Source organism: Myotis myotis, unplaced genomic scaffold, assembly GCF_014108235.1.
Source record: "Myotis myotis isolate mMyoMyo1 unplaced genomic scaffold, mMyoMyo1.p scaffold_m19_p_8, whole genome shotgun sequence".
NCBI lineage: Eukaryota > Metazoa > Chordata > Mammalia > Chiroptera > Vespertilionidae > Myotis > Myotis myotis.
In genome coordinates this window covers 13,314,756-13,327,332 of record NW_023416390.1, presented here as the reverse complement: position 1 = coordinate 13,327,332, position 12,577 = coordinate 13,314,756, and the positions used below count along the sequence as shown (strand labels likewise).

Below are 12,577 nucleotides of genomic sequence, written 5' to 3'. Positions count from 1 at the left end.
AAAGAATGAAGAATGAGAGGGAAGTAGTAGAAAGCAGTGCAGAAGCCTTATAAAAGATAGCTTGTGAAATGAGTCGAGTGCCCAGTGCTGTGCTAGACCTCGCAGGGAATTTCTACGTCCTGGTCTTGCACAGCTGCCCCTCCAGCAGGAAGAGTCCACAGTAGAGCTCCTTCCTAACACTCTGATAAGAGGGTTTATTTATAAATAAACTGAAGGCGCGCTACCAGCCCCAGGAGAGCTTGAAATTTCATTTTTCCTTCTAGCCTAGTCCTTGCAAATTTCTCTTCTCAGCAGGGCCTCTCTTGGAGAGCCACTGTCAGGGATACTTCAGATGGATGGTGTTTGAAATGTGGGACCTGTGAAAGCTCTGCTGATGCACCATGACTTTTGTTTGCTTAGGAAAGAATGGAGACCTCCTCCCAACGACCGAAGAGGCCGAGGAGCTTGAACGGGCCTTGCAGGCTGTAACTTCTCTCGAGTGCCTGAGTACCATTGGGGTGCTCACCCAGTCAGACGGTGTGCCAGGCCAGGAGTTGTCGGATAGAGGAATAGGGGTGTTCGCCGCAGGTACTGGAGCGCCAGGAATTCAGTCCTTGAGCCGAGAAGTGAACACGGACCTGGGGGAGCTGTTGAATGGGCGCATAGTCCATGATAATTTTTCTAGTCTAGAGCTGGATGAGAACCTGCTCCGCTCTGCTACCTTGTCTAACCCACCTACACCCCTGGCAGGGCAGATCCAGGGGCAGTTCTCTGCCCCAGCCAGCGTTGGCCTTACTTCTGCCACTCTGATCAGCCAGAGTGCACTTGGGGAGAGAGCCTTCCCAGGACAGTTTCATGGACTTCACGATGGCAGCCATGCCTCCCAGAGGCCACACCCTGCCCAGCTGCTGAGCAAGGCAGATGACCTAATCACCTCACGACAGCAATACAGCAGTGATCATTCACACTCCTCGCCCCACGGAAGCCATTATGACAGTGAGCACGTGCCGTCTCCCTACAGTGACCATATCACCTCTCCCCACACAACATCTTTCTCTGGTGATAATATGGCAGCTACCTTTTCAGCAGAGATGCCCATCATGGCACAGCACTTGCTCCCAACCCAACTTGAGGTGCCACTTGGAGGAGTCGTGAACCCCAGAACTCACTGGGGCAATCTCCCTGTCAACCTTGGGGATCACTCTCCATTTAGCAACCTTCTCGACGCAGATGGACATCTTCTTTCCACTTCCCTGTCCACGCCACCCACCACTTCGAACTCAGAGACCACACAGCCTGCCTTCGCCACCGCGACCCCCAGCAGCTCCAGCGTGCTTCCGGGGCTGCCGCAGACCAGCTTCAGTGGCATGGGGCCCTCCGCTGAGCTAATGGCCTCCACCTCTCCCAAGCAGCAGCTCCCTCAGTTCAGCGCAGCCTTCGGCCACCAGCTGAGTTCTCACAGTGGCATTCCCAAGGACCTGCAGCCCAGCCACAGCTCTATAGCGCCTCCTACAGGCTTCACAGTAACAGGTGCCACAGCTACAAGTACCAATAATGCATCTTCTCCTTTTACCTCCCCTAACTGAGCGTGTCTGTGTGTCTGCAGGCAGGTGGGGAGCCTGGTGTTTTCTATCTGTGTTTCCTCTTTTATCACCCCTTCCCCTTTTCCTAAAGAAGATTTAAAAAATAACAGATGGGGGCAGGGGGAACTCCCTTTTCCGGTTAGACAAGTTCCCCTGCGGTGGACCGTGCTGCAGTGTTCACGCGTGCTCCTTCGCACTGGTGCTCATTCCCTCCTGGCAGGTTCACTCCCCCCGTGGTTCCCTTAGTGGCTCAGCACAGTGACTGGATAGAATTGACTCAGCAGCAAGTCCTAGAAGTGGAAGATACCTCAGATTACCAGTGCCCTTTACTATTTCCTAGTATTCAGATCAATGCTTTCCATTTTATTACCAGGTCTTTACATAGGTGGTTCTAGATAGAATGGTCCCATTCGTCAAGTCCCCGTGTGTAAGACATAGCAAATGGTGTGTGGAGGCCGATCAAGACTCTGACGTAACAGCAACTGCTAAAAACCAGTGAGGCCAGGATTCCATTCCTAATCGTGATCACATTTAATTAAAAAGAAAAAGAGTAGTCTTTGGACTGCCTGTGTGTATGTGTGCGCCCACACGTGTGTTTCTGTGCAGGGCCGGAGCAGCTGTCCTATTGTTGTTCTCTTTTGTTCCTAATGAGCATATAAGACTCTGACTTCTTCCCCACACCTCACACCCCTACTCATGTTGGTCATTCTCTCCCACTGAGTTAACAAAGTTCCCTCAATAGAGAGGGTGGTGGTCTGGTCACGTGAATGGCACAACCCTTTCTGCTAAGTTAGCCTGAAACCCAAAGCTGAATTCCCATCGGTGCCGTGGGAAGTGGTGAGACGCTCGCCTGATGCTGCCGGGTTGCTGAGAGCCTGTCTGCTGGTCATGTCGCCGTGTTGGACATGCATTTGTTCCTAGGTCCCTCTGCCCCAACGCATTCGCGAGATGTAATTAAAGGAGATATTTCGATGTGGAAAGCGGGGTAGGTCAGGTAGATGTGGGAAGATGGCATCTGTAAACTTCTTGGTCCGTCTTTTGCTTTTGAATTTTTCATGTTTACAGTAGTGATTCTTTGGTAAGGTTTGTAAAATGTTGAAGACACTTGTAGAATCAGTGTACCAGTGGTGAAGTGATATGTAATATCTGAAGGATACACATTTTAAAGTTTCAAAGCAGATTATGGAAATGAGACATAAATTTTACCCACTCTTTGGTACTTTTAAAATAATTTAAGTGCTTAGGTTTAAGTTTTGGGAAGTTGTCTGCAAGTACCAGGATTTTACACTTAAAAATCATATTGGGTAGGTTAGTAAATTGGTGACTATGAAACGACTATGTGAGTTTTCTTTTTACCTGCCTTCTCCCCTGCCCTCGCCCCTCCCCCCAAGGGCGGAACTAGGTTTTAAAGGCATCTGTCCTCTGCTTTTGCTGAGACGTTTTACTGTCCCCTGAGGTACCATTGGCTATTTATACCTGAGTCTAGTCTAATTTAACATATATATATTTTAAAAGATGAGTAGAGAGAGCATATCTATTAATGATGTGATATAATGCTTCATTTGTCAGGGAATATTTGATCTTAATTTCTTTTCAATAGGTAAAGATTGGGATGTATTTTCCTACTTCCAATATGTATTCTCTTTATGCCATGCTACTTGTAACCAGTCCCTTCTTTTGAAAGCTTTTCTTTCTCTGCCTTTTAAAGGAATGATGGTGATCAGCAGGCATTATGCAGGTGCCATGTGACTGAGATTACGGAGGGGAAGTCACATGACTGTAAGAAATCATTATATGCCCTATTTTATATTTATTGAAGTTTCTTTTTATGGGCCAAAAATACATTTGTAATATATTTAGTTTCTTTTTAAAATCATGATAATTGATTAGAAGATTTATTTTTAATAGCTTTGCCTTTTTTGCAGATTGAGAAATTTCTAAATTATAAATTATGTCACAAAGCAAAGTTATATTCGGTATCACCATAAATTTCTATTCTGAATGGTGAGAACAGATCATTTGACTATGTCTCACCTGTGGACCTATGTGAGTAAACTTTTTTATGTTAATGTACTGTAATGAAATGATTATGAGTAGTTACCTCTACTCAAAAGTGTCATTTAGTTTGCTGAACTGTTCTCACACCCCATTACAATAACTGTCCCTTCCCAGCGACTGGGCTTAGTCTGCATTGTGTGCTAATGAAAGGTTGCAGGGAGCAGCTTGTGTTCTTATCAGCCCTTCTCTGACAGCAAAGGGAAAGTCACGGGGAGTCCATTGGAACTTTTCTGGCTATTTGTCCCTCGTGGTAGCTGCTTAAAATTCTTCAGTTATCAAAACTGAGTTTGCAGTAAGTTGCACATTTTATTGTTTGCAATTTTCTGTTTTATGTGCATTTAAAAGCCCTTTTCTGCTTCCTGGAAGGAGGCAGGAAATGATCAGGAATGTTGCCAGTTACAGCTTCACACCAAAAACTTGGAGAAAATTCATTTTTGTTTAGATGCCCACGGTGATAGCTGAAGAAAGGACATGTAGAAAGTACCCAGTGCAGGCGTGAGGACTTAGTCAAAAACAAACAGATTTTTCCTCTCATTTCATCTACTTCAAAACAAATACCGGAGCTTGTGGTTTGCTTTTCTCTTGCTGTTTCTTGAGTCCCCTTTTGGAAGAGAGAAGAACATCTGTGAACCCAGAGATATCCGTTATGTTTTTCTGGTAGCTAATGGAGCAATTCTAGTCTATTAGTAGTAGGCTTGCTATTAATATGTAAAGAAAGGAATGAAGTGTCTTTTACTCCAGAAATATGAAAATTAGTGTCTTTTGAAGTAGCACTTATGCTATATATAATAAGGCAATACTGGAATCAAAAACAAATTTTATTTAAGGTCCTAATTAGGTGGAAGCTAGCTTTTATTCTGGTGTTAAACTCGAGAAGGAGTGGCAAAGAAGGTTCAGTTCACTCTGTTTCTGCAGTTCTTCGGGACCATTTATAAAGGCCAGTTAGATTGTGTTAATGTGATTTTATTTACAAAGTTGCTGCAGTTAATAGATACATTCTGTGTTCTGAAAACCAGGATTCCATTCTAATGTATGATACTCATTGGCTGTGATCTAGTGTCCGAAGAAAAGATGTGTTTTCTCTCCTTTACTCTCTCTACATAATTGTTAATATTATTTTAATTAAAGTGCTTAAGACATTGATTTTTCTCTCTATTAAAAATACTTAGCAATTTGCACAGCTGGGTAGGTTATATATCTAGTAAACAATTCATAATAGTTAATAGCAATTACACTTGACCCACCAAGTGACGGACTATGCAATGAAAAAATTTTCTAATTCTCGTCACATAGCTTATACTGTGGAGGGTTATTTTCTCTGATAACCTGCCATGTGAGAGATGACTCTTTGCAAATGACTTCCTGAGCAGTGTCATGCTGGTGGGCAGTGTGGTGAGTCCGGTGTCCCTCCACGAGAAGACTGTAATTTAATGAGAAGCAAATAGTAAGTATGGAAGTAAAGTTGGAATTCCGCCCTTCAAATTGTAGTTGCATCTTGAGTGGCTTTAGGCTAAAGAAAGCTAATACTTTATCTTTGCCACATAAGTATTCAAGAATCATTTCTTAAATAAGCCCAATCTCTCAACTGCAAGTTAGAAATCCCATTTTTCTGTGACTAACACTAAAGTAATTTCTTAGTGTTCTCAATCCGTGATCACAGCCCAGAGAAGCAAAGATAGTTCTTCGATTTGGAAAGAAAGGTTATCTATGATACACACAAATACCCTATCGGTACAGTTCTCTTCTTATGTGAAAGAATTTATATTTCTGTTGACCTGTTCCTTTCAGTTTTCACCAATTGGCACTAGAGCTTGAGCATGCGCAGGGGGTCCCATGCGGTCAGTTCGCCCACTTGCCTGCAGTCCCTCCTGTGCAGTGCATTGTGGGTGGTGATTGTTGATAGCTTCATCAGCAACGTCCTTGTGAGGCATCACCCTTACTCCAGGCTAGTTCAAAAGGTTGTGGATTAGAATTGTAAAAAGATAATGCTATTAATAACACTAAACTATTTAATAGGTTTGAAATTCATTCAAAAACTTTCAGGTGTCTAGTTTGCATTTTCTTCATCCTCTTTCTTTTTAAACTTCTTTTAACATTCAATTAAATTCTGTTTTTAGCCTGGCACATATAGAGTAGTTTAATGTTTAATGGTCTAAATGGTCAGCAGAACTCCCTGTTGAGAATTTCAGAAAGAAAATGTAAGCCCTCCCAAACCGTCTTCATTTCTATCTCTTTCATCACCAACGCCTATGTTGTGCCAAGGATTTTTTCCTGACAAAAATGTATGTTTCTTGGGGTGGGGGGTGGGAATATATATATGATAGAACATAGATTTTTTTCACTCTCTCAATACATTGAAAATAATTGAATCTTCACTGGCATTCTACAGAAAGGTAAAACAATTTAATGAACTTTACAAGTTTCCCCGTATATTGGGGAGGGATCCTGAATCCACGTTTAGGAGATTGACATTTTAAACACTATCATTCAAAAGATTCATAATAAAATACCAGTGAAGAACATATTCATTTTCCCCTGACCAGCGAGTTGGGAAAGAAAACATAAAATATAAATGAATGACTACATTTCTCCTAATAACCAGTATCATTAATGCTAAGATTGTGGTCAGATTTAGAGCCTTATTTCCAAATGGCAAAAATTCTCCTTCCACTCCAGCTCTTACTGTTTGTTAGCTTTCCTCTCTGCACTGGGGCACAGAGCTAATCAAAGGGAATGTGGAGTCAGGGCAGGCGAGCCACTTTGGCATGACTTTCTTTACCTACATCCCTGAGTCCTGGGAATGTTCGGCTCCTTTCAATGGCAGAGTTTTTGGTGACCTGAAGTTTAGTTTTGTAAGAGAAAACCTGTCTAACCCTTAGTGACCTCTGTAGGGCAGCACAGCACAGCCTTCCTTCCTTTCCCTTTCTGCCTGCTTGCTCAGCCCACCCCAGTCCTGCAGTGTACACACACACATGCGCGCACACACATGCACACACACGCACACACGCACGCATACACACACGGTCTGTACTGATGCTGATCCTGGCCTAAGAGTAACAGGACCCTCATCTTTCACTTGTTTTGTTTTTGTTTGTTTATTTTTTTAAGCTGGGGACCACTGACGTAAGCTCTGTATGCACCCAAAGTTCCCCTTGGAAAATTTTTCAACATGCAGTGCAGAAGGCTCCAGTGCAGCGAAATGCCACACCATTGCTTTTAGTTGGGGATAGACTGATTGGCCCTGAAGTGACTTCACCTCTTAAGATCCCATAGGCTCCAGCAGATGAGTGTGGAAGTGATAGGCGTTGTCTTCATCTGCTTGCAAGGGTTGAATCAGTTCCTCTCAACAGTGATAGTTCTTTTTCACTGTACAGTGTTGAGTATGTCTCAGGGATTCCTTGTGGAAATTAGGGCAGATTTTAAAATAAGAAAATAGTTTTCAAAAAACTAAAGGTGACTCATCATTGAAGAGAGTGCAAGAAAGAGAAAACATTTGGTTTCATAGCCCACAGTGTCTTGCATAGGACTTTTCCTTTCTCCTTCAGCCTCTCATCTCAGCTTCAGCATACAGAATCTTTTCCCATCATGCACAGCTTTAAAACTTTTATTTAAAAATCTCCTTCCCCGATGAGCTTTCAGAATACTTATTGTAGATTTTAAGAGAAAAGGTATATTAATTTATGCTATTAACATCACCTCATAAATTATAAGTTTTATACTAAAGCTGTATTGAGTGTAATGAGTTATGTTGCCTATGTGTTTAATAGCTAAAAAATTATATAAGAGCTTTTTTTTTTTTTTTTTTTTTTTTATATAAAACAAACTAGTGAAGCACCTTTTTACACTGGATCTCCGCTGTGTCAAGGTGTATAGCTGTCCTTTGCTACCTTGCAGATATATAAAATAAAAGGATATCCTGGGGCCTCAAAATGTAGAACACCTTTAGACCATTAATTACGCTCATAGAACTGTTGAGAATCATGTTTCTTCAGTCAGTGATCTGTGGTTTACACTTAAGATGGCTAGAAGCTTAGTAACAGGGTAAATAGAAATACATAGATCAAGTAAAATTCCCAACTACTGTAGCTGGAATTTGTAAACAAAGTTTTTAAGACCTCCTTTATTTCCTATGGATTTATTCTTTAATTTACAGTTGATTTTGTAAGTTGGGAAATAAAATAGAGAAAATAAATCTAGATGTTCTCAGTGTCTTATTCAGGAACCTTTTTATCCCTCCTCACTAAGGAATTCCCACTGTGACTTTAAAATAGAATTAAATTACTTGTGTGCATGTATATGTCTGTTTTTACACACATGCAAAAATATCCATTGGGGGCACGTGTGAGAGAGATGAGTGTGAGCTTCAGTAAAAATAGAGAAAGGTAGCAATGTATTATAGAAATATGATTCATTTAGTTGAGGGTATTGGAATTGCTTTCTCAGTGTCTCTGTTGTATAAATACACCAAATTGTTCATCATGTTATGTTAAAAGGCTAACTCTGATATCATGTGCATTTTATTCTAATGTTTTAACTTATATTATGCTATGTTTTTAAAGTGACATGAGAAACAGCAGGTTCTAAGACCAGCCTCTGGCTTCTGAGCATAAAGATAGGAGAGAGACGACAGGGCTGTGTTTATCTGTTGGGGTGCTGGGACCAGAGATCAATTGAGCCGCCTTCTTCTTCTTTTTTATTTTATTTTATTTATTATTATTATTTTTTTTTACGATTTCTTTATATACTGAGTTAGAAAATATTGTTGATCATCTTTTCTTGGTGAAGTTAAGAAAATTATAGGCCTTTGATAAAAAAAAAAATGCCAATTTTTCAAGGGGCTGCTTTGTTTAATGAATTGGTGGGATCATTTCACCGTGTATATTTCAAAACAGATGATTTCAGTTATTTTCAAAAATGAAGAAAAAAATTACTTACTTGTGCTATTATTTATGAAGTTAGCCTGCCCTCCTCCACCTATATTTTGGCTATAGGGGAAATATGCTACCCTTGACTTGATCCATATGGAATTAAACATTCCTATATTTTGAGGTTTGCCATTTTGCTGTTATACATTCATTACTGGATTATCTGGTGGTCTAAAGTAGTCAAAACTAGAGTTGTTATTAAATGCTCCAGCCACATTTATTTTTAATATTAAAAAATCATGTACTTTGAAATATGTCAAAACAGCTTCTGAAAGTACACCTGAATTTGTAGTTCTGTTTGAAGCCTTGTTCTTCTTATATATAGTCAAGACCGAAAGCTTTATATGTTCTTTTTACAGTGGTATTTTTGCAGCATCTCCCAGTTCCATTCACTCTTGCTTTATAGATTTAAAGAAACCTGCATATTTCTTGTACATATGCATGCAACTGAAAGAAGGGAGTTTGTATTGGTGCCATTTCTCCCTTCAGTTACTGATTAATGGGATTCCCTAGAGTAAAGTCCCCCTAATTGAAGGGTGAAAATCGACCCTTTGTGTATATCTGTATAGAGATGTGTATATGGAATGTGGCGGCACTTTGCTGAATGTGAACTTGCCTTGTCAATGGAAAGATTGAGAAGTATTATGTTTATTTATACATTTGTATAAATCTATATATACACGTATGTATATGTGTGTGTATAGATAAAGCTATATACATATGTTTCCCTAAAAATGTGTGTGTATAATAGAGAAACAGCCTTTGTTAAGCAAGATTATACATCTATGGAAAATTCTGGATTCTGCTATAAGCGGGAGGAGGTGACAGTCGAGTCCATCATCAGAGCAGACTAAGACGGAGGAAGTCCTTTGGATTATAGTCTCGTTTATGGTGATTATAACTGAACTTCTTTTAGAGCCGTTCTTACCAGTTCCGCTGTTCTTCATCTTCTAAGTCCATCTTTCAACATTTACAACACTTCATTGTGCTTTTCCTCCTTTATTGTGTCCTTTCAGAAGCATTGTCTTAAGTGTATTACATTAACATCTTGGTTGTTTCTTTTAAAGATTTTTATCTCTGAAATTTCCCAGAGGGTACAAGTTTTGGGAATATTTTCTATAGTAATTTTGAGAACCAGGTGTTCATCTTTGTTTCAGAAACACACAGACAAAAATCAGCATTCAAACAAAACTGAAAAATTTTACCTAGATAATTTTGGAACATTTTACTTAAATTGAAAAAAGAATTTGATTTTATGATTGATATTAGTGCTAGGTTCATTTCCTCCTTTATTGTCATTTAACATTTAATTTGACTTTGATAAAAAATTTACCATTTTAATTTTAATGGAAAGCGCACAGACTCACATGTTAGCCTCTTGAATTCTATAACCAACTCATTTTACTCATGATGAAACTGTTTTAATGAATTCTTGTGGAATGCATTCTGCTATATTTCCTTTTGACTTGTCTCACATCGGTGGCATTGTTTTAACTTTGCTGCAGCTCTCTAGAAAACTTGCATCCCTATATATTGTGCCTTTCAAGCTCTTATGCACACACAGACAAAAGTATATTTATACATGTTGGAGCATGTGTACATATACTTTCCTATATACTCACACAGTATGTCTTTAGTGTATATTGTGGGAGTGGATATATAGATATTCCAAGGCAATGAAATGTTGCTCTCTAGATATATATGTATATAAATAGTGTTGATATACTGTATATACACATGTATATGTATGAGTTTTAAATGGCAATCTTTTACATTTAGCAAAATGCTGCCCCTACTGGAATATTGTCACTGCAATGGCAGTTGTATGTAATGATTTAAAATACATTATCAAAAATTATTTAAAGAACATTTAAAATTCTCATCTAAAGATATCCACACATTATTTATTTATCTTCCTTTTCCTTTTTTTATTTTATTTTTTTAATCAAAAGGGAGGCTGTCATTTTTAAAATGCCATCTGTCTCACAGGAGGAGAGCTGGAAATTCACTTGAGGGACCGTGTGTGTTTTTCCGCTCTCTGATGTACCACAAACCAGCCTGTTTATTTCAGTTATAAAGCAGTCCTAATATTTCCATTAGTGTATGTCATCCACCATCTCCTAGATCAACTTAATTCACCAATTTGCCTCTTCCTTTCATTAATAAATAATGATCGTCCAGATCATTTTGCCTGGGGGAAGTTAACTACTCTTGCTGCAGGGAACTATATCACCTAATTGTTATTCTGCCTTGTTCAAAAGTCAACTCTGAGGGAAGGCGGCACTCTCATGAAGCTGTCTTAAGCATGTTTTGCATTTATTTAGTTAAAGGTCTTCCCTTTACCCCCTCCCCCCCCCCCCAAAAAAAAGAACTCCCAAGTCTGCATGCACTTGACATAGGTTTAATTCTTATTCCCCACAGCTTCAAGTATTTTTCATTAGCATATCAGTTTGACACACCTAATGAAATGGTATTAAGAAGAACTGTTAAATATTTTATTTTGTGATGAGTTGGCAGCTGATTAGGTTTTAAGGTGTTACAGAGAGGAATGTAGGCGGACAATCTAAATGTAAGATGTTACGAAAAACAGTGGAGTAAGAGTACCCCTGAGAACTAAAATAGAGAGGTTGGGGGCGAGTGACTTCAGAGCAGCTTAGCTGGAACTTGATATCAGAAACAGCCTTTAACAAAAAGCCTCTTGGCGATTGCATGGTACTAACTAGAGTACTGAAAGTGTAAGCTGAAACCAAGTTGCAGTGGGAAATCAAAGGTGAGGTGGCTTGTTTGAAACCAATAAATGACAAGTTGCACAGTTTTAAAATCTCTTAATGTAACTGCACGGTAGCAAGGACTAGCGATCCTCGAAGCCTATGTTTTTCAGTGTTCTCAGTCACCTTGGCACACAAGTATGTTTAATAGTCCATACATTAAAAATATTTACAAAAAGGAAAGTTGCTTAAAGGGAACTTACAAACTGAGAATCTTCTCTGCATTTGTGATAATAGTGGCTGGAAGCTTAGTTATATGCACAAAAGCTAGGAGCCACCGGGTTCTGCACAGACTGTAGAGCGAGATGAGGAGATTGGCAGGTTTGGTGCGAGCCCCCCAGTTCTGAAGGAAAGGCATTGGGTGTGATGTTACTGGGGGAGACCACACTTTGGGAGGGAATGGGCTTTTGGTTTGTAATTTCCCTTTAAACAAGAAGAGATGGTTCACATTTTCCATATATCTCTCAATGAATGTACTGTATTACTGTTTTAAAAATTTGATGAAATAATAATGGATTGGTCTCCTTTTGTTATCTGGTCCTTGTTTAATTTGTTTAAGGGTTTTTGTATACAAAAGTTTACATTTTTATGTATATTTTTCTTGTGTAAAAACTGATGTAATATGTGTATAAAACATTGTATGTATTATCTGTATATAGTGTGACAAAATGATTTTTCTTTCTTTCTTTTGGATGTATTAATAAATCTTGCTGTGAAGTATCCTTGTATTTGGTATACTTTCCTTTGCCTGAATATTGATGGAAGGTTCTAACCCAGGGTCAGTGTTTCTCCCCACTTTGTTATTTAAATAGGGTAAATTTTTCCTTATATCTTATATTTTATCAAGAACTCTAGGGAAATATATTTATGGTTCTCTATGGTTAGACTGACAATGATTAATATTTGTAACAGCTGTGGATCAATTAAACGCTATCTAAGGTGACTTTGCTGTCTATCCAACCTTGAAATCCAACCAGAAGTTGCATTTGAAATTGTTAAATGCTACGGTGGAGGTTTTACAAAGCAATGTCTATTTCATTTAATCAGAAACCCTTCTCTCCATTTTCATAGCGTCACAAGTATAAGAACAATCTCATGCTGTATAACCAAACTTTTCCTTTAAGGCAGGGGCAGGAAACATCCGCCCCACGTAATCATTTGGTCTGGCCCTGCCAAGGCATTAGGGGTGAATTAATTAAATGTTTGACCAAATATAGCAGGCTAATTTTAAGTTGATAATTTTGGATGTCCCCCAAATAATGTT

The 12,577-nt window shown here is 39.3% G+C and overlaps 1 protein-coding gene across 5 annotated transcripts in view; it reads left to right on the top strand.

Moving 5' to 3' along the window:
* INO80D (INO80 complex subunit D) overlaps window positions 1-12,033 on the top strand; it is a 58,005-nt gene extending 45,972 nt beyond the window's left edge. For all 5 annotated transcript variants that reach the window (XM_036318848.1, XM_036318849.1, XM_036318851.1 and 2 more), the window contains one exon: window positions 400-12,033. In XM_036318848.1, the coding sequence (XP_036174741.1) occupies window positions 400-1,565 (1,166 nt within the window). In that variant the 3' untranslated portion in view covers window positions 1,566-12,033. The remainder of the gene's footprint in view (window positions 1-399) is intronic.
* The last annotated feature ends 544 nt before the right edge of the window (window positions 12,034-12,577 follow it).